Below are 22,208 nucleotides of genomic sequence, written 5' to 3'. Positions count from 1 at the left end.
GTACATTGAACTGGAAATTTCCTAGATTTAATTTGATTATATATGCTCTTTCATGTGTGTATTGTTAAGAGTAATGTAAAGAAAGATGAAATGTTTGTCTCATGAATGATTTGATAAATTTAGTGCATCAGACATCTATTACAGATCAGGGAAATCTGGATTTGATGGCTAAGTGAATGCTTGCAGCATTTTGTCTCATGAATGATTTGATGAATTTAGTGCATCTAGACATCTGTTAGAGATCAGCAAAATCTAGATTTGATGGCTAAGTGAATGCGATTCTAGTGCATCAAGATTTCTATCTGGATGAGATAACTAGATACTCTTGTGAGTGCATCAAGAGTTCCGGGATGAGATGGCTACACAAGAGATTTAGGTGCATCCGTGTGAAATTCATACTCAGTGAATGTATTGTCTTGTGGGGATGGTCGTCGGCATGGTTGGCTTGAAGTATAAGAAAAGATATGAATCTGATAGTGACAAGCTTTAGTGGATCATGACATTCGTGAAAAGATTAGCTGATTGCTAAATATGTTACAATGATCATGATTTGTAACTAGGACCCTTGCCGGATATGTGATTGATCAGTGCCTGTTGTCTTTGTGCAAGTGCTGGACGTGTGCAATCTAGTGCTTAGGTACATAGAGTCACTATTTGCTAAGCTACTTATTGTCATTTATCTGATTTTGTAGGCGTAATCGAGGGCGATCACTATTCTTTCAAGAGGAGGGTATTTCACACGTTTGTGATGTGGTTTCAGCGTCCCCAGCTTAAAAAATTGCCCCAGTAGACACAGGGGGTCAGGGTTTACAAGCCTAACCGAACCAACTTGCACATAATGAAGTGTTGTCAAGGCCTCTCTCTGAGACAAATTAGCTTGGGAGCACTCCAGAAAGAGGACCCCTCAGACATTGTACTTTGTGTAGATCTTTGGCTTGGGGTGTCCAGGTCTACTACACCCAATGCTTCTTAGAGGGGCACTCCTCTTTGCTGAATCCTGGAGATTTTAATCGTTTCAGTTGTTTCCAATTCTGTTCTGAAGCTGAAATCTGCTATCTTCTTCACCCGTTGTGTTTCAGTAGCAATTGGTTCAGTGGTATGCTGTGGAGGTACCCATTGTACGGCCACCACATGCTGAAGTGGCAATCCATCCAGTACGGACAGGTGCTAAGACGACCTGCACTTGTCAACCCTTGGTATGCTGTGGACAAAGAACTTGGTCCCCACTGCTCAAACCCAATTTATTATCAACTTTCGGGGTAAACTCAACCTCCCGATAGACTCTCTTGCATCCGGTCAGCACTGAATATTTGGTGAAAAGCGGATCATAGCCTCTAACGTCTTTCCTGAGAGTAGTAAATAGGCCTTGCAGAGACGATCTTTATCCTGGGCGCTTATGCCCACTCTCAGCCTAAATTTGAAGCTAGCCCCGCCATTATTAAAGAAATTATCAATTCATTGATATCACTCATGATAACACTGTCTGTCTAGCAGCCAAAACATCATTGTGAGGCATTTGCTAAAAAGAAAGTATGAGGGAGCCTTCAGTTCACATTCTCTCCTGATTGTTGAGTGCAGCATACGTATGCACGCACCTCTGGCAGGTAAGTTTGATCAACCTTAAGTTATTCCAGATCAACCGACATCTGCAAAAGCTAGAAGCTTCCACCACATTTTTCAGATTAGTGCATTCCAGGCATACCTCATGTAAAAGTTCCAAAGCATTCATTTGTGCCAGCACATCATCCTTGTTGCATAATTCAAGCTCCAAACCTCTTAGAACTCCTGACTCTTCAATTGCAAGGACTACTTGTTTTGAAGTTTTGAAAAGAGAAGCAATTATAGAAAATATACGAATTCTGACCTGTACCAAAAAAAAAAAAAAAAACCATGTAAAGAACACAATGCTTGAATGGCAAAACATCAGGAGAATATGTTATGCAAATGACCTTGAACCATAAAAAAGAATCGCTTCAGAAATGATATAGCCACCTACATTGCATTTGCATTCCTAGTGTGTATCCTATTGGCACTTAACCTATCTTACTAACATTTTGCTGTCTTTCATTCCTGATAGAACCAATAGTTTTAAAACTCTTAGGTCTACAGATCCCATTACCAGAGTGGCATTCTTTCTTTTGGCAAGAAAAGGATCCTTCCGTTAGTTAATAAAACTGCCCAATGGGCTACAATCTGCCCTCGCTAGAGAGGGCTACATCAGCATGTGGGGAGACTCTCCCAATGAAAACACAAGATATGTACAATGAGGCTAAATCAGGAGATGGGAGGAGGAAACAGCCACACTAGTGGACGTAACTGCCATCTAGGTGCACCATGAACCATGTTGAAGAACAGAAGGCCTCAAAGCGCTTCCACAAGCGGTCGGAGCTGCCCTGAAGTCTCTCAAACTGGCCCCTGAGTGTGTTAATCAGCTCCAGCCAAATGTCACACATAGTCTCTGCCGGTTGAGCCTCAAAGATGGGAACCAATAGGCTCGCCAGATGAACCACAGTGTCAGGCTGCAAATGTTTAATGAGCTCCCAACACCACTCTCTATCTCGCTCCACTCCTGAGGGACTTACTTTGTGGCCAGCTAGAGTGTTCCTGTATCACAATCATCCTGCTAACTGAAGCCATCTCAAAACAAAGTGCTAGGCTTGTGAGAGTGGACCAAGCTGCAGCACCCCAAGTGTACTAGCTGAGTCCTCGTTTCAATGTGTCTACTCTAGGGCGTCAATTCTCAAGTGTAATCGTGGATGGTGGATCTAGCATCAACTTGATGCCTAAGTTCACTATGCTGGCATTGGGTCTCCAACCTACTAGGCCCGCCCCATTCACAGTGACTTTGGCTGACCAAAGGACTGTCTACCTCTTGGGCATAGTAGTCAAGGTGCCTCTTTAGGTTCACAACTTCACATTCAGCTTGGATTTTGTCGTGATTCACCTTCTCCAGGCCGAGGGAAACTATTCCTTGCTCATCGGTCAACTATGGCTACGACACACTAAAGCACTACATGATTGGGGCAATAACGCCATGTGGATACATTCTCTTGGCTCCACAATGAAACCCATTCGCCTTGAAGGAGGCATGCATCCAGTGGTGCATTATAGTTCTTTATCAGTGGAGTACAACCCCAAAAACTAGAATAGCCTACCCCACGTGACATGCCAGAGGAAGACATGCTTGAGTGGTTGGAAGCTACGAAGTCTATGCCTTGTTATGTGGTTTCTATTCAATCTTTGCCCGAGGATACCCCATCTGACATTATCCTTACTATAGTTGGCCCAAGTGTGCTGCCTAGCCCAAGAGTTGGTGTCGAGGTCATGGCAGTTGTTGACTCACATACTCCCACTGTCGACATATGGGCTTAGTGAGTTTATCAAGGACCAAAGAAGATGCAAGAAATCTCTTTCACAAGAGTTCCCTCAACTCTCAACCTCCTCTGTGTGCGACTCCGGGACCAAGGCAAAGCTCTCTTTTGTGTTTGATAAACTCCCCTTCGACGAGCTTCCACAAGGATGGTTACAAGAAGAATATGTTGATTTCGTATTGACCGGACACCAGCTCATGATGTTCCAAAAGCTTCAAGAGGCAGAAAACTCTTCATCTTCTGATGCATCCTCACGAGCAACACCTCCAAAGTCTGTCAAGGAAGTCAACCTCAGGGACCCTGATAACCGCAAGTCCATTTTTTTAGCCGCTTGGTTGTGGGATCACCCGACTCTGCTTGACCGAGTAGTTTGTTTTTATGCACTCTTTCAAGGGAGGTGTTTTCGCATGGTCATACAAAAATTTGGAAGGAATATCACCATAGCGTCCACTCTATCCCTTTGGTCGAGGGGGCTAAGCCAACCACAAGCAATGCTTACAAGCTCAACCCCAAGTACACAAAAGCTGTCAAACTGGAGCTATAGAGAAAATGCAAGAAGCACGGATCATTGTGCCCATGGAGCACTCCAAGCTGTCACCCATGGTCATCGCGCCCAAGAAGCAATCCAATAAAATCTGCATGTGCGTTGACTACTGCGTCCTCAACAAGGTGACAATCCCATACCTTTCACCGAATGCAAGCTCAAAGATGTGGCTAGGCATATACTTTACAGGTTCATGGATGAATTCAATGGCTACAATTAGTTGGGCATTCATCCTACAGATCACATCAAAACCACATTTCTGACTCCATGGGGTATTTTAATTTATACAAGAATGTTTTTTGGGTTGAAGAACGCCCCTCTTTCTTTCAATCATACAATTTACATCATCGTTTATCCTCTACTCATTGATCATCTTTGAATCTTCATGGATGGTTTTTTGACATTCTTCGGCGCTCAGTGTTCCACCCCAGTGGAGAAATTGGAGCAGCATCTAGCTTAACTCGCATATGCGTTGACTACTGCGTCCTCAACAAGGTGACAATCCTATATCTTTCACCGAATGCAAGCTCAAAGATGTGGCTAGGCATATACTTTATAGTTTCATGAATGAATTCAATGGCTACAATCAGTTGGGCATTCATCCTACGGATCACATCAAAACCACATTTGTGACTCCATGGGGTATTTTAATTTATACAAGAATTTCTTTTGGGTTGCTTTCTTTCTATCATACAGTTTACATCATCGTTTATCCTCTACTCATTGATCATCTTTGAATCTTTGTTGATGGTTTTTTGACATTCTCCGGCGCTCAATGTTCCACCCCAATGGAGAAATTGGAGCAGCATCTAGCTCAACTCTTGCAGTCTTCCTCAAGTGTTAGGAGGCACACCTTAAGCTCAATCAAAACAAATACCACTTTTTGGTCATGCAAGGTACGCTTTTTCGAAATGTGGTGTCTACTAAAGGTTTAGTTTTCAATCCTCATAAAATCGTGGCCAATCTAAGGCTGCCCCCCCCCCCCCCCCCCCCCCCCAAAAAAAAAAAACCAAGGGTGCTCAGAGCTTTGTAGGCCATATACATTCTCATTGTGGGTTCATTTGTATGTATGCTCATGTTGCCCAACCCTTGACCTGCCTAACTTGTTGTATCGTTCTTGTGGTCCAAGGCCTCATGAGGCCCAAGCTTTTGCTTACTTTAAAAAGCACTTGATTGAGGCACCCATTTTAGTTGCCCCAGATTGGTCTCTCACTTTTCATGTGCATATTGATGATACTCAAACTATTGTGGGTGTTGTTCTGACTCAGTTCAACCAAGATCGCCCTATCCACTATGCAAGTTGCCTACTCACTAAAGCCGAGCGCAACTACAGCACAAAAGAGAGGGAAGGTTTGGCTATCGTTTATGTCCTGCTAAAATTCCAACATAATTTATTAGGGATTCACTTCACCATTATTATTGATCATTATGCTATGTGTTATCTGTTCAATAAGCCACAAGTTGTAGGTTGGGTTTGAGGGTGGCTACTTCTATTCTAGGAGTTTGCTTTCAAAGTTGTCTTTTGTCCAGGAAAGCGTCACATCATGACCAACCACATCCCTCACATACAAACTCGTGAAGAAGCTATAGGTGTTGATGATGGATTCCCACATAGCAGTCTCTTCAAAGTGGACACAATCCAGAATGGTATGGTGATGTGTTGTATTTGTTGTTCATTGGCCTATACCCAGCGAATGCATCTCCCTTGCAAAAAAGAAGACTATTGCTGAAGCCTAGACCATTCACCGTGAATGGAGGTCAGCTCTACAGATCTGAACCAGATAGTGTTTTGCATTGTCGTGTCCCATCATCAAGTCGAACATATTTTAGAGGATGCCCGCACTAGTCCAACTGGGGTCATTACCTTGCCCACATCACAATGCAAAAAATTATTCAAAGTTGTTTATGGTGGCCATATGTGTTTAGGGATGCAATTGCTCATGTGAAGGCTTGTGATGCCTATCAACGTTGTGAACTTAAACCCAACACCCAGTCCAATCGTCCTTTATAGGTTTCAATGGCATGGTTTCCATCTGAATGGTGGGGTTTAGATTTTGTTGGTCCAATTTCTCCTCCTGCTCAACCAGGCAACCGCATGTATCTTCTGGTCGCTACCACATCAAATGGGCAAAGGTATTGGCTACCACCGACTGCACAGATAACTCAGTGGCTACGTTTTTGTATGAGAATATCTTTTGCAGTCGCGCACATCGCCATGGCTGTGTTAGTTACGGGCCTCAGTACCATCCAGGACAAGTGCTTCCATCTGCCGCTCAGCAGCAGTTGGCAGCTACTTTCATCGAGGGCCAGTTTGTCAAGAGCAGGGTGCAGCCATCTACGATCGATCTTATGCCTCCACCTCCGACGCACACTCTTCGAGTGCTAAAGTGCAATAACATTGATGACACTCTCTCTAGGTTGACACTATCAAAAGAGCGTAGCTCAACATCATTGTGTGTGCATATGCAGTTCCTTTTTCAGCTTACTTAGTACATGCAGTTTTCTTCACAATTTTTAATGTTTTCTCTCACTTAGACGGTGAGTGGTCTTGTGTCGAGCAACCTTTTTTTTTCGACAAAACATCCTTCTATTAGTTAATGAAACTGCCCATAGGGCTACAACCACCTCTACAAGAGAGAGCTACAACAATCATGAGGGGGAGACTCTCCCAATGAAAAAACAGCATATGTACAATGAGGCTAAATCAAGAGATGGGAGGAGGGAAAAGCCACACAGGTGGAAGGTAGCACCATCCGAGCACACCGTGGACCATGGTGAAGAAAGTCCCAGGGCGCCAGAGTCGAAGGAAAGCTTCTCTACGCTCCCGCATGCGGTCGGAGCTGCCCTGAAGTCTCTCGAACTGTCCTCTGAGAGTATGGATCAGCTATAGCCAAAGATCCCGAACAGTCTCTGCTGGTGGTACAGGGTGAGCCTCGAAGATGCGGAAGCAGCGGACCCGCCAAATGAATCAGTGTGTCAGGCCGCAGATGAGCTCCCAACACTACTCTCTCATTGCACCATTCCTGTGGAGTAAGCTCTTGTAGCAAGCTGGAGTGTAGGTCGACCCCCCTGTATCACTATCATCTTGTTGGTGGAGGATAGCTCAAACTGAAGTGCCGGGCCCGTGAGAGTGGACCAAGCAGCTACCCCCCAAGTGTACTGTAGAGCTGTAGAAAGAGCTTGCATCAGGCGAAGAATACGAAGCCAAACCTGTTGTGCCAAAGGACAGTCCCAAAGACAGTGGCGCTCACTCTCCACAAGATGGTCACAAGCTGTGCATGCTGCCGAGAGACCACTATGTACAAGCCAGCTCCCAGCTGATGTAGCTTGATGTGCAGCCAGCCACTGGAACAAAGCGACTCACCGCGGCTGTCTGGAGTCCCACAACCTCTCCCAAAAAGCTGCCAAGAACTCAACTGTGAGACCCTCTCTTGTCAATGAGGTGCTGCAGCAGGACAAGCCTCTCTCCATGCTGCATGTATGTGACGTCCCAATCGAACAGTGTATTGAAAGAAAGGGACACCTGGATGGTCCACTGAGGAGAAAGGGTCCCTCCAAAACCACTCTCCAGGATCCCACTGCACTCGTGCCAGTGGACAGCATTCCCATGCCCACAGCCTCCAGTGGCCAGTCTCGAGCTGCAGGGTCAAGATCAACGACACAAGTCCTCCCATAAATGCCAACAACTCGAATCCTCTGAAAACAGCACTCTGCCACCTGTGGGACCTCTAATGAAACTCTCTGTAAGCGGCCCTCACCCTATAGCTCAAAGAACAGGGAGGGTACAGTCTCTGAGTAAGCCCGAACTGCGATGAGAGCCTCCAGTCGCGTGAAGGCCCCCATCCATCTGAGCACTGCTAACTCCAGAGGTGTGAGCCACTCAGCTAGTATTGCCTCTGTGATGTCCTGACACATGCTCTGCACCCCTCTCATGCCATGTAGCTGGATGCCCTGAAGCTCCTCTAACAAGCCTAAGAACTGTAGCCAATCACCTAAAGTGCGTGCTGGACCCTCTGCAGACTGCCATAGGACCCCAACAAACATGATGCCTACTACCAACCAAGTAGCCTCTCTGAGTGCTAACCATGGGGTTCCAAACAAGGGGCTATCTCAAACGCTTCTCCGTGCAAGTAGGCTGGCGCTGCTCCAGGCCTCTCCGCAGTTGCTCCCAGGATCGGAGCAGACTCACAGCGAAGCGGTCCTCCAGTCTCCTGCTCAAGCCGACTACGCATCTTTGTGAAAATCCATCTGGTCGAAGGTCGCCAGGGGTCTCCAGCCTGAGGCACTCTAGCACTAAGCCGCGAAGCAAAAACTCCTTCCATGACTCCTCCCCTAGAAGAAGTCCTCCGACAATAAACTTCCCTAGAAGGGCTCTGCTCTGTTGTGGTGGGTCTATGATCCATAACTCTCCCTGAGAACAAGGAAGAATAATGACCTGTCATGCCACTTTGGCCCGGGCTATTTGAGTGTCATGCCCTGACCAAAGGACGTTCTTGATCAGCCTCTCTACCTGGCTAATGCCACAGCTTGAAAAGATCCAACAAGAAGTGATGTACCACATAGTAGCCAACAACACATGGTTGGCCACTACAACTTTGCCAGCCAGAGAAAGTCGTGCGGAGCTCCAATGTAACAACTTCCTCCTGATGGACAGGAGGAGGGGAGCAATCTGCTGCTCGGGAGACAAGTCCAAGCCAACCTGACAGCCCAAGTATCGAACTGCAGTCCCTTGGGGAATCCATCTAAAACCCTCACCTAGCATCCAATCAAGCGTAGGAGCACTACCAACCAAGAAAGCCACTGTCTTTCTCCAGTTGATCAGTACGCCTGATGCACAACAAAAGGTCTCAAGAGCCTGCTCACACCTGTGAAGGTTGGCCTCCTGGCCATCCAAGTACAAGGCTGGGTCGTCTGCAAAATCAGCATCCAGTAGCTCATCTCCCGAAATAGGGAGCTCTAAGCCACGTAAATCAACTTGCTGTGAAACCAAAAACCTGCTCATCCCCTCAACATAGAACAGAAAGAGGAAGGGGGCAAGAGGGAAGCCCTGTCTGACAGAACATGTGAGCATGAAACGATCACCTCTACCTCCTGACAAAAGTACGTGGCTATGTGCCCGTCTGTACAGAGCTGACACACCTCTGATCCAAGCATCTGAGAAGCCCATCCTGCGTAAAGTGGCCTCCAAAAAGTCCCAATCAACCCTATCGTAGGCCTTCTCAAAGTCGAGAGAAGTATGACCAGATCCTCACCACGGAGCCGTGCTAGGGTAGAAGCCTCCCAAAAAGTAAAGATGTTGTCAAGGATACTACGCTCCTTCACAAAACCTGTCTGGGTCCCATGTATAATGCTCTCTAGAAGTGGCTAGATCCTCAAACTGAGAGCCTTGGCAAGAATTTCGTAGGATGAGTTGAGGATGGTGATGGGCCGCCATTGTCGAACCTCATCCAAGGAGCCACCCTCCTTGGGAATGAGACAAATCAGGCCCTCACTCATGCTGTCCGGCATCTCTCCCGTGTGCAGGATGTACTGAAAAGCACTGTAGAGATCTGAGCCAAGCAAGTCCCAATACTCCAAGAAAAAGCTGGGAGTCAAACCATCCTCACCTGGACAGCTACCACGGGAAAGCGCTCTAAGGGCCATATGTAGCTCCTCTAGCTAAAGCGGCAGCTCAGCCTCTGGCGCATCTCCTCAGTCACCAGACAAGGCATCTGTGCCCACACCTGCTCTCTGCATGCATCCTGACGCTCTGACTGAGGCTCTGCAGACAGTAGATCATGGTAAAAGTCAGTAGCAATTGCACGCATGTCCCTTGGCTCTGACGCAACTGACCCGTCGGGCCTCCTCAACTAGCTGACCTTGGCATGCATATGCCGGGGTCCCACTGCCTCAAAGAAAGCGCATGTCACTCTATTACCCACGTGGGTCCACTGAGATGCCTGTCGATGGAAAGAAAACTCATGGTGCCTCTCCTCTATAATGACGAGCTCCTGGCGAGCCTGCTGCAACTGCTCCTCCAACCAAGGACTGTCTGGACACTGCTCCTGCATCCTTTGCCGATTAAGCTGAGAAAGTCCTGAGGCCACTCTGTCAGCAGGAGAATCGTGCATGTCTAACCTCTCTGTCCAAAGAGCCACCACTCGCGCAGAGTCCAGCAAGACCCTCTTAGAGATGCGTAGCATCGTGCTCCCCCTCCTCTGCCTATCTGTCACTGTGAGGATCACTGGTGCATGGTCCGAAAAGGAAATCCCAGTCAGAATGCCAACTGTCCCACCCAAGTCACAGAAGTGGTCACTAGTGTAGAAGAGATCTATCCGAGATAGATTCACTCCTCCCACTCTGCTGTCTGAACAAGAGAAGGTCAGTTGTCTGGGGTGAAACGTACAAGAAGAAAGGATCTCCCGACGAGGGGAAAGGATCTCCCGGCCACACAGACTGCCTACAGACACGCGTCGGACGAACCACCCGACCATAGCCACCATCCGGCAGCTCCCCTGTGCTGGGGTCAGCGTCCGAGGACGTAGGCGTGCACCTGTAAGACCGAGCGTCCCATACCACCCGGCCTCACCCTGAAAGGGCCGAAGACTTCGGGTCCTCATCGTAAAGGTAATCCCCCTGTTGTCTGGAATGAGCGTCTCGACGAGAGCTTTCGGACACTAAAGCACTTGGTGACTACAGCGCCAATATTACACATTGTGGATCTGAGCAAACCGTTTGTGGTTGAAACGGATGCTAGTGATTATGCTATTGCTGCAGCATTATATCAGGATGGACGTCCTGTTGCGTTTGAAAGTAAGAAACTTTCAAACGCTGAGATGCTTAACGCCGTAGTCCACGCCCTGAGGAAATGGTGGCACTACTTGTATGGCTCTACGTTTGTTGCATGGACAGATCATCATTCCTTGCGCTATATTTGTGATCAGGGTGATCTCAGAGGCCGGAAGGCTAGATGGGTTGAGCTTATGCAAGAGTTTGACTTTGAGATCTGTTATAGAAAAGGATCCAGCAATCGAGTTGCTGATGCGCTCAACAGGATTCCTGAGGTCGATGCCTTGTCTATGGCTGAAATCTCGACGGATTTCTATCTCTCTCTCCGAGGGCTATGTCATTCTAATGGCCATTTTGGCAAGATATGGAACGAGGTCGAAGCGGGGCATGACTTGCATATAGGCTTGGGTGGTCCGAAGACCCAAGTGATTCGTGCTGAAGAGACGAGACAGCGACAATATTCCATTAGAGGTGGACTATTGTTCAGAAATGGTAAAGTCTGCGTGTCGGAAATCGATAAGATTCGACAAAGGATTTTGTGTGAATGCCACGACGTTCCTAGCGCTGGGCACCCAGGCATCCAAAGAACTTTGGCTTTGGTCAAGTGATATCTCTAATGGCCAAGAATGCGCTCTTACATAGAGAGCTATGTGAAGAGATGCGCTCAATGTCAGGTCAATAAGGCAGAGCGCCTTAAAAAAGCTGGCCTGCTACACCCATTGGAAATCCCAGATGCCAAGTGGCAAAGTATTTCCATGGACTTCATCGTTGGTTTGCCAAATACTAGTCGGGGCAATGACGCTATTTGGGTTGTGGTCGATAGACTCACGAAAATGGCGAAGTTTATACCAACGAAGTCGACAGTAAAAAGCCATGAATTGGCGATTTTATTTGTCGATCATCTTTATAAGTTGTATGGTCTCCCAGAAGATATCGTCAGTGATTGTGATACTAAGTTTACTGGCCGATTTTGGCGAGATGTCTTTGCTCATCTTCAGACAAAGTTGAGTATGTCGTCTTCTGATCATCCCGAGTCCAACGGACAAACTGAGAGGATGAACCAGACATTAGAAGACATGTTGAGAGCCTATGTCTCTCACAGGCAGTCTGACTGGGAAAGGTATCTTCCACAGTTAGAGTTTGTCTATAATAGTAGCAAGCATTCTGCCAGTGGGGGTCGATAACTATAAATGAGGCCTTGGCCTCCCTTTTATAATAATGGCCTGCCACACTGGCCGGGTTCACACTACGTCCGCCTGGACACTGGACGCCATCCCGACGGCATCTTGGCTAGATCCCCTCTCCTGTGAGCAGGACATAAGACTGCTGCCACACTTCTGAAACGTGCAGAGTCATACAGAACCTTTCCCAAGCTGCCAACTCAACTCCATACACAGTAGTATGGCTACCTCCAATCCTGTCAGAGGGGTCCTCCAACATGTTGAAGTCACCCCCAATGCACCATTGCTCTGCCTGCGGGAGAGACTAAAACAATCTGAGACCAAAACTCTGTACGTCCACTCGCCACATTGGGCGCATAGATGTTCCAGAAGCCCACGAGGCAACCCTGAACTTGCATAGTGATCCACTGAGCCCTGCCTAGCACAATAATCCCTCTCCCCACAATGGCCTACTGCAAAGAATCCGCAATAGTCATACATACCCCGCCCTGGATTCCTCCAGGTCCAAATGCAGCTGATCAAAAAGTCTCATATCGTCCGCGCAAAAGCTGACCACAACGTCTAATGCGGCTCACACACAAGTGATGCTCCTGTAGCATAAGAAGGTCAATCTCTCCTCCCACAAGGCATCGCTGAAGCTCTTGACGCAATCGGCCCCTCTGACGCTGAAACTGGGGCCCACCTAATCCTTGCGCGTTCTATGAGACGATCCTCATGGGAAGTGAGAGAGAACTGATGCTGCAGCAACAACTAACTGTGCTATCTTCGAGGCAGGCTTGGATGGGGAGTAATCCGCATCCTAGCGTCCCCTAGATAGGCATGACTGCAAAGAGTGTCTAGCCCAAGCCCAAGTAGAATGAGCCGTGCGCAAAGCAATCTCCTCTATCCAGGAGTCCTCATGTTTGTGTATATAACATGGCGGGTTTTGCGTGTCAACAAAGAAGTGAACCACAATGTGTCTACATCCTGATGAGCCTGAAGGTGTCACAGAAAACTTGGCCAACGGCCACAGAGTCTGAAGCAAGTCTGTAACCCCTAGGTCTCCCATGTGATGAGAGAACTCTAGGACCTGTGTCTGCAACCACTCCAACAATGAGTCTAGAGTCCACTCAGCCTGGTCCCTGCCGCATAGGGGAAAAGAGAAGCCAACCGTTGAGTCCAAGGCCTCTAACCCCCTAGCTGCAAGGAACAGTACATGAACTCTGAAGCAGGCTGCCTCAAGGTCTGGTGAGGGGGCCGTCGAGAAACCGTGTAAAGTCGTAGGCAAAGAAATCCCAACGACGACAAATATCAAAGCTCGTCAGACCACGAGGAACTGCTGCAAAGGGAGACGTCTCCACTAGAAGAGGGGGTCGCAAGAAAGGCTATCTCACTCTCGCCAAGCGACTCATGGCAAAAGCGCTGCCAAGAGATCTCCTAGCAGCCGAGGAAGGCCCTGCCCCTGGGATAGCTGCGGGGATGGAGCGAGAGCAAGGGGGCTCGAGGAAGGAGAAGGAGAGGGGGGGGCGAGAGGGAGCAGCAGAGGGAGGAGGGCGAGATGGAGAGGCAGAGGGAGAAGGTGGAGGGGAGGGGGGGACGGAAGAGGGAGGGAACTCGGGGGGAGAAGGGGCTGTCGAGGGTGAGGCTGAGGTGGAGCTGGAGCGTGGACCTCGTCCTGCTGAAGAGGGTCGAAACGATTCCCAGTGGGAATCCACTGCTGCTGGGCACGAGCCTGGGGACCACTCTGAGTGCTAGGCTGGCGCGGTGGCCCCTGCCGATGTCGACCACGAACCTGCTGCCAACCCTCCTCCGCTTGAGCCCAAGGCTTGAAGGGTGGCTCTGCATGCGTACTCTGTGACTTTGTCTGCTGCTGTTGGCCAACCCTTGAGGGCTAGGGCTGGTCAGCCTGTGGTGTAGGTCGGGGTCTTCTCTGTGGACAGGCCTTCGCAAGATGGCCCATCTGTCGACAAATGAAACACTGATTCGGGAGGCCCGAATACTCCACGCTCTATCGGAACCAACCCCCACTCACCCGAGAAAGTAGGATGATCTTCGGGAGAGTATGGGTGTCGCTAACCAGAACAGGTAATGAGGGGATGCCGACTGCCTTGGCAGCTACAGAGGTTGCCGTGCAAGGTGTCTCCAGGACAGTCCCAATCTCTAGGCCTATCCTGGACAAAAGTGGCAGGTACTCCCTCCTCAAACCAGGAACATCTGTAGCTGGATCAAAACCATACCTCCACTGCCGAAAGTGGGCTCGAACTGCTCGGATGGCCAAGGGGCTCATCGCGATGACCTTGGACGCCATCTCAAAAGTCTCTAACTCTATCTCATAGTAGCCGCGTCCGAGGAACTGAGCATCCAAGATCTTGCCCACCTCTGCGAGAAGGTGGGCCTCGAGAAGATCACGCAGCTCTCCTCTACTGGGTCTGGTGCCGAGAATCTTGCAGATGACGGAAGCGCCTAAAGGCTTTCCACCTCTATGGCTAGGCTCCCTTGCTTTTTCGGTGAGAGAGCAAGTCTAATTGTGGGCTCAGCGGGGTCGAGCGAGGGGACTTCATTGGAGCCCCTCTATGACGGAGCTTGAGAGTTGAGCCTCCATTGGTGTCTGCTGCTGTGAAGAAAGGGCGAAGAGACGTCGGCGAACAGAGACCTCCTACTAGACCAAGCATGTCAAAAGTGCTGTCGAGACCAGTCAAGCAGGACTGAAGAGAGTGAGGAGATAGACTAGGGACAATGTGCAGGCAGGCGGGGCAGGGGCAGGCAGGCAGGCGGATGGGTAGGCGGGCAGGGCAGCGGGAAGGGGACAGACAACGGGCAGGGAAGCGGGGTGAGCAGGTAGGGGGGGAGGGCAATGGCGAGCAAGGGGCCAGGGCGGCACGATGGCAAGCAGGGACCACGGGGGGAGAACAGCAGCAAGCGCTTTTCTAACTTTATTATTCAAAACTTCCACACGACAGGCACTTACTTACAGTTGGTTTGGCCACGTGTTTGGACAGTGACACGTGGCAATGATACAGATGGTGGTCTAGTGGACATGAGACACGTGGCCAGATCATCACCACCGTAGTTTGGAGATAGAAGTAGCTGGACTAGGATATTTTGTTAGCCATTGGTGGCTCTTTATGATTGTATATATGCATGATTGGTTTTAGTCGTCGTATGCATCATCTACTTTCTATGACCTAGCATCTTGAGTCTTGTGTCTTGTGCTCAACACCGCACATATGCACTCCCCCTGTACATTGGAGCTTGGACACCCCCATTGTACCTGTGAGTCCTTGACTTGGAGCTGAGTCAAAGTCTATACTAGTTCCATGAGTTCGCCGAGTTCCATTGAGTTCTAAGTGTGTTGTTTTTCTTTTGAGTTGTTGGTTCCCTTGCTATGTTGTGTTCTTTCTATTGAAGTGAGGTTTCACACATATGGCACTAGAGAGTACCCGCAAAAGAGAGCACGATACACTTTTCCTGCTACAAGTAGGGGCAGTGCGATGCAAGGAGAAGGGGCGGGCGGGTGGCGCGAGAAAAAGGAAAAAGGGGGGGGGGGGGATGATGGTGGGAAGGGAGTAGTAGCGAGCTCGTCTGTTCTCAGCAACCCATGTTGCAGTGGAATTACATCAACCTCAACAGACATACTATACAGTGTTCACAGGTTTGTTTCATTCTCTCTCCTGTGCACATGCACACACACGCACGGACATGTGCATACAAGTCCACATGCATATCCCACCAAAAAAAGAGCAGAGGATGGAGCTCAAGATGCTAGAGCAAGAGGAAATCAATCCAATGCTTATGTTCATGTTGCAATTGAACATCAAGAAGCAAATGAACAATTTTCTGTGATTCAAACTCCAGCAGAATATAAAGATGAACATTTCTTTCATTTCTTCTAGGAGCACTAGACTCGTCAATTCGCGTGAACACCCTCATAATGGTGTTGTTGTAGAGTTAGCTATGCGTAGAAAAGTAAGTCTTCATATTCAATTGGAAAATTGAATTTTAAATTAAGATAAATAGGAAACCTCAACATATTTCTGGATACTTCCCATAGAGTCTTATGATAGAATCTTAGGAATGGATTAGCTTATGGTAAACAGAGCACACTTGCACTGCAAAGAAGCCTCACTGACTTCCATAGATCCGCATAATTCTAGAATTGCTATTTCCGGTAAGCAAAACTCCAACTTGTAAACTTCACTAAGTTATTGAAAGGATATAGGAAGTGTGAGATGATTTATACGGCGTAGCTTAACCATGAGAGTAAGAAATTAAAAAAACCCAAAATAGAGTGGCTTACTAAAGTTGATGATATATTTCCAAAGAGCTTACGCAGTTATCACTAAAGCCTGAAGTTGATCATGCAATTGAGGTTAACTCAACCTGTTGCTTGAAGACCATACACGATGTCGCTACTATTGAAGTTACAAAAATCAAAGAGCAGCTTACAGAAGTCCTTAACAAAGGCTACATTTGGCTTAGTGTTTCTCCATGTGCATTTCCAACGGAAAGAGGAGCAAAACCCTCCGTCTTTGTATTGACAATCATGCATTGAATCTGGTGACAGCCAAGAATAAGTATGCCATATCTAGAATTAATGAACCACTTGATAGACTAAATGGGGCATTTATATTTAAAAATATTACCCTTAAGTCTGGATATTATTAAATCCATGTTGCGGAAAATATACCAAAGACACGATCTGATACTTGGTTGACCATTATGAGTTTAAAGCTATGCCATTCGAGCTCCATAATGCAGTTGAAGGTGTTTTGTCTCAATAAGGAAGGCCAATCACTTATTGAATCTCGTAAGTTACACATTCATGAACTAAATTATCCTACACTTGACTTGCAATTATTACCAGTCAATCATGCTCTCAAAGTTTGGCACCATTATTTGCCCGGAAGAAGATTTGAGTTGCATGCAGATCAAAAAGGCCTCAACTGGATTTACACTCACCCTAATCTGAATATGCGGCATAAATTTGACTTAAGTATAAACCTGGAAAGGAAATTTTGGTAGCAAATGACATAGGTCGAAAGAGTACGGTAGCAACACTAGAGAACCTCTACTACTTCTTCAATCGACCTTGTACGTAATAATATGCCGCAAGATAACTATTTCAAGAAAATTTTAATATCTTTTAACCTTAAATAATCAAACGAAAAAGCATGGAAGGCTTTCATTTTGAAGATGGTAATCTAAATTTCAACACTCATCTAAGTATTTCCAACAAGGGAAGTACCTGTCACAGAAAGGGAAGCGTGTACTTAATTACTTTTGAGATTATCCAATAAAATAGCATAAGAATCTTCATGGAATAATATTTAGAAGATAAAACAGAGAGAATACATGGCACTAGGGATTGGAGGATGGATTGGTTGCCCCCCCCCCCCCGAGGAGATTTCCTAGAATACTGAACTTTTACAAACACATAAACTGGAATAGTTTGCACCGTTCTCTATCCCAAAATATTTTTAATGCATAAAAATGCATGTATTCGTGACCCTATTGGCTGAAATTTGTCATACCTATAGCTGAGAATGGCTATGTCTATTTCACTCTGGAGTCTTCTTGGCTAGAGAGCTCCCAACCGTTAACTGCTCGCTTAGGGGATGCCCAAGCGAGTACGCCTTGGCTAAAAATCGCTTCTCGAACTCGTCGGAGTGCTGAAAATTCCCGTGGATAGCCAAACTGCGCTTGTCTGAATGTGGCTACTCCCCACAAGGACACACACAAGCTCCTAACCATGGACTGTCTGGATGCTGCTCCTACATCCTCTGTAGGGAAGCAATGCCTCGTCGAAGGCGCTTCTCCTCCTCCCTGACTGCAGCCAAGCGAGCTGCAGACTCCTGAAGGAAGAAGCGACTAAGCTCTGCCTGGCCAGAGGCCATTCTACCAACAACTCTATCAACAGGGGTGTCCTGCATGTCCACACTATCTGTCCAAGGTGCCTCCACTCGCTCTCTAAGCTCTGGATCCAGCAATATCCTCTCGGGGATGCATAGCATTGCACGCAACCCCCCCCCCCCCCCCCCCCCCCCCCCCCCCCCCCCCCCCCCCCCCCCCGTCTAACACCGTGAGAACCACTGGCGCGTGGTTGGAAAAAGTAGTCCATGCTAGGATGCAAATAGATCCCCCCATGTCACAAATGTGGTCACTGGCGTAGAAGCGATCTATCCTAGATAGATTCAATCCTCCTACTCTGCGGTCAAAGCGAGTGCTGCCAAACATCAGAAACCCTCACAATCATACATAGCCGCTCCCAAGCTACGCCCCTCCAATCCTGTCAGAGGGGTCCTCCAACATGTTGAAGTCCCCCCAACACACCACTGCTCTGCATGCGGCAAAGACAACAAAATGAGACCAAAACACTGCTCGTGCACTTGCCACATTGGACGCATATATATTCAGGAAACCCATAAGGCAACCCACAACTTACATAGTAATCCACTAAGCTCTGCCTACACAATAATACCTCTGCCCACAATGGCCTGCTACCAAGAATCCGCAATAGTCATACATACCCCTCCCTGGATACCTCCATGTCCAAATGCAGCTAACCAAAACGTTTCACAACGACTACGTAAAATCTGACCACATCATCTAATGCGACTCTCACACAGATGATGCTCCTGTAGCATAAGAATATCAATCTCACCACCCACAAGGCATCGCTGAAGCTCCTAACGCAACCGACCCCTCTGAAACTGGGGCCCTCCCAATCCCTGCACATTTCATGTGACAATCCTCATGGAGTCAGAGAGAAAAAACAGATGGTACAACAACAGCCAACCTTGCTAGGATATTGAGGCCAGTTTGGATGGAGAGTACTCATCCGCATCCGAGCGACCTCTAGACAATCGCGTCTGAAGTGATTGTCCCACCCAGGCTCAGGCCGAGCGTGCAGCCTGTAGGGCTACATCCTCTGTCCAGGAATCCTCATGTACAAATACATAGCAAGGGGGGGCTCTGAGTGTCATCAAACAAATGCACCACAATGTGTCTGCAACCTCCACAATGTGTCTGCAACCTGCTGCATCCGACGGCGTCACACTGAACTTGGCTAAAGGCCAAAGAGTCTGTACCAGATTTGTCACCCCTAGGTCCCTTGTGTGGTGTGAGAAAGTGGCTTGGACCTGGAGCCAGTCAAAAACTGTGTGCAGGGTCCACTCTGTAGGATCCCTGTCACACAGCGGAAAGGAGAAGCCTACCGCTGTGTCCAAAAGCTGCTAGAAAGGGGACGTGGACTCGAAAGCAAGCCTCCTCCAGGTCGAAAGAAGGATCACCTAGAAAACGTGTGAAGCTGTAGTCAAAGAAGTCCCATCGTCTGCGAATGTCAAATCTGGTCAAACCCTAAGGGACTGCTGCAATAGGAGAAGTCTGAACCAGAAGAGGCCACCTCAGATGGGGCTGTCCCTCCCGAGCCATGCGGCTCATAGCGAAAGCACCACCCAAAGATCGCCTCGCTGCAGATGCATGTCCAGACCCCTGCATCTGAGGAGGAGTGTGGGATGGGTCGGGAGATGAGGCTGAGGGCCCCACCGGGGGGAGAGAAGGAGCGGGAGGTGGGGGTGAAGGTGGAGGAGGCGGAGGCGGAGGCGGGGGAAGCGGAACGGTGGCGTTTGAGGGTGGCGGAGGGGGAGGTGATGGAGGCGACGGAGCTCAGGCGAAGGGAGCGTCCTCAGGTGGGTCCTGCTGAAGGGGGTCAAAACGGTTCCCTGTCGGAACCCAATGTTGCTGAGCTGCAGTGGGTCGACCACTAGGGGGAGCAGTGTGGGGAGCCCGTCCTCTGCGGTGCCAGGCACCTGCTGCCAACCGTCAGCTATCTGATCGCTGGCCTCTGTTACTATATACTATGGTTTTTAATTTTGTAAATTAGGGGTTGATCTTGTAGGCGCTTGATGATGGTTCTCATCACCTACATGGGTTTTTTGGCTGAACAAGCCGTAAATAGATGATCTACGCATTACAGGCAGCGCATGGCATCGCATCACACACACACACACACACACAGATCTGATGGGGATATGCATAGGAAAGAGGAAACAATAATCTGACAAAGCTGAAACATAAAAAGGGGCTCTTCAGCTTACAAGCAAATAATTCAACTTATTTTTTAACCAAGCACTTTTGGTATCTGAGAGGAAATAAACAATGGTAGATTTTTACAGTTGCTGCTAAAAACAAAGGTGCAAAGACTTAGGCACCTTACCATTTCAGATCCAAAGCTTACAAGGAGTAGAGAAGAAAAATAAATATAATAGAAAAAGAATCAAGAAAGCAGCCATAACTGTAGGCACATGAAGCATAAAACACAACAGGCTCAACAAATACATCAACAAGTGAAACCATTAATCAACTCTCATATGTAGCTTTGGCTAGAGAGAATGTCAGAAAAGCATACCCAGCATTTACAAAAGGATCCTCACTTCATGCAGGAAAGGCTAGTAACAAACAGTTCTACAATACACCATGCAAGGAGCATTCACTTTATGCTCAGAAAAGCACCATTATAATTTAAAAATAAGAAAGTACCAGTGACTGCCCATTGAAAACCAGATCTTTCAAACGTTCTGCTGTCGCTTGCTTTCCTGTAAATAGAACACTCTTTCACCACCAATGCATGTTAGTTTCTCATCTTATACTGTACAATATAAAAAATAAGAACATCCCACTGGAAAACAATCACAAAAGACTTGAGAGATTTCCTTAAAAATAAATATTGTACAATCGAATAAATAAGAGCATCCCATTGGAAAACGATCACAAAAGATATGAGAGATTTCCCTAAAAACATAATAATGTGAGTGGGCAATGGTAGCATCATTAGTAAAGCAGACCCAAACCAACAAAGCATTAACACATGTTATGTGTTGTGTTACTATCACATGCTAGACATTGCTATTCTCTAAACTAACACTAGTCTCACTGTTCTCTCTAGTCTCACTGTTCTATCTTCAGTGAACGTGTCGGGATCGGTACCCACACAATCTGGAACCAGTACTGTTTTCATCTTGCCTTTTCTTCCACGTTCCTCAGCTACTCTCGACTCTCAAGCCTTTCGTCGTCCTTGTCATTTATTCTTCTGTGCCTTTTTAGGGCACTTCGCGGAGATATGTCCATGTTCCCCGCATCCAAAGCATTTCCCCTCCCTGATGAAGCGAGCTCTCTCCTGAGGAGTAAGCTTGGGTCGTGCATCCTTCTTTTCTGGGTTGCTCTTTCTCTTTCTATTTTCATTTGCTGAAGTCTATTCGGCTCGTTGTGTCATGACCTCATCGGTGGGGTAGGTCAAACAGCCAGAGTGAATGGCAAAACCCAGTTCCGCATGACTCATCAACTCCTGAATAGAAGCTTACTTTTGTTCCAAGGAGTGATCTCGGATCTCTGTAGGTAGACCCAAGGTAAACCGCTCAATCCATTCTCTGAACGAGATCTTCTTGAATGAAGAGGCGGGTAGAAAAGAGCTCCCGAATCTTTCGCAATAAGCCTCCACTGAATCTTTCTTGGTCATCCGAAGATGGTTCCAAGCAGCTCGTAGATCGCGTTCATACTCTTGAGTCAGCCAAGAAGAAATAAAAAGCTTCTTAAATTTCAGCAATATAACTGTCGCAGTCTTGTGTAAAAGAAGTGTGGACCACCAAGTTCGAGCATTCCCCTTAAAATAAGAGGCAGCTCTCCGAATCTTAGAGTGCTCTAAGTAGCATCCTCCCGCGAAAGCGATGTCAAACTGCTATACAAAAGACAAAGCCTTCGAAGCATCTCTATATCCTGAAAACGTGTCAAATTTCATTGACTGTCCACCTTCCTTAAACTCTCGGACTTTCTTGCTTTTGTCTTCCAGAAAGTCATATTGGTTGGCTTTATAAAAATTCTTCTTCTTTGCATAAAAGTTGCCATCGTCAGGGTCTGAACTGTCTGTAGACAAGTCCTCTGTAGAACTGTCACTCACTGGGCGAGATTTAGACTTCTTTGCCTTTTTCTTGCCCTTTCTGAAGCGTTGTTTCTTGCTTTGCTTTTTGCCTTTGCGGTCTTCTTCACTCCAGTCAGAAGAGCTAGAAGAACTGTCAGAGAAAGAAGAAGAACTGGATACTTCTTTAAATCAAACACGCTTATTTTGTTTCTTTGCCTTATCAAATGTCGACTGACGACCCAAATAACCCGGAAAGTCAGTGCCTTTCTTCTGCTTTTTGCCGTGCTTTTTAGCTTTGTTTTGTGCGTCAAAAAGATGAGCAATCCGTGCATCAACCACCTCTTCTAATTCCTTCTCTGAGTATTTCTTGTGAGCAGAAGGTTTCTTGAGAGCGGGTTTCAGGGGTGGTGTTGTGGTTTTCTGCCACTGCTCGTGCACTTCCTGAAAAGAAG

General features: G+C 47.4%; 1 protein-coding gene across 3 annotated transcripts in view; it reads right to left on the bottom strand.

Moving 5' to 3' along the window:
• The window catches only part of LOC147441253 (ARM repeat superfamily protein), a 167,340-nt gene that overhangs the window by 44,785 nt on the left and 100,347 nt on the right, over positions 1-22,208 (bottom strand). For 2 of the 3 annotated variants that reach the window (XM_086482940.1, XM_086482941.1), the window contains exons 7-8: positions 20,382-20,453; positions 1,703-1,864 (exon numbers count right to left, since the gene is read on the bottom strand). In XM_086482940.1, the coding sequence (XP_086339066.1) occupies positions 1,703-1,864; positions 20,382-20,453 (234 nt within the window). The remainder of the gene's footprint in view (positions 1-1,702; positions 1,865-20,381; positions 20,454-22,208) is intronic. The other variant, XM_086482942.1, reaches the window with a different exon arrangement.

The sequence above is a fragment of the Adiantum capillus-veneris genome, chromosome 15 (assembly GCF_014529385.1).
Source record: "Adiantum capillus-veneris isolate H3 chromosome 15, ASM1452938v2, whole genome shotgun sequence".
Lineage (NCBI taxonomy): Eukaryota > Viridiplantae > Streptophyta > Polypodiopsida > Polypodiales > Pteridaceae > Adiantum > Adiantum capillus-veneris.
Note: the sequence above shows the minus strand (reverse complement) of the source record. Positions and strands in the feature narration are given on the sequence as shown.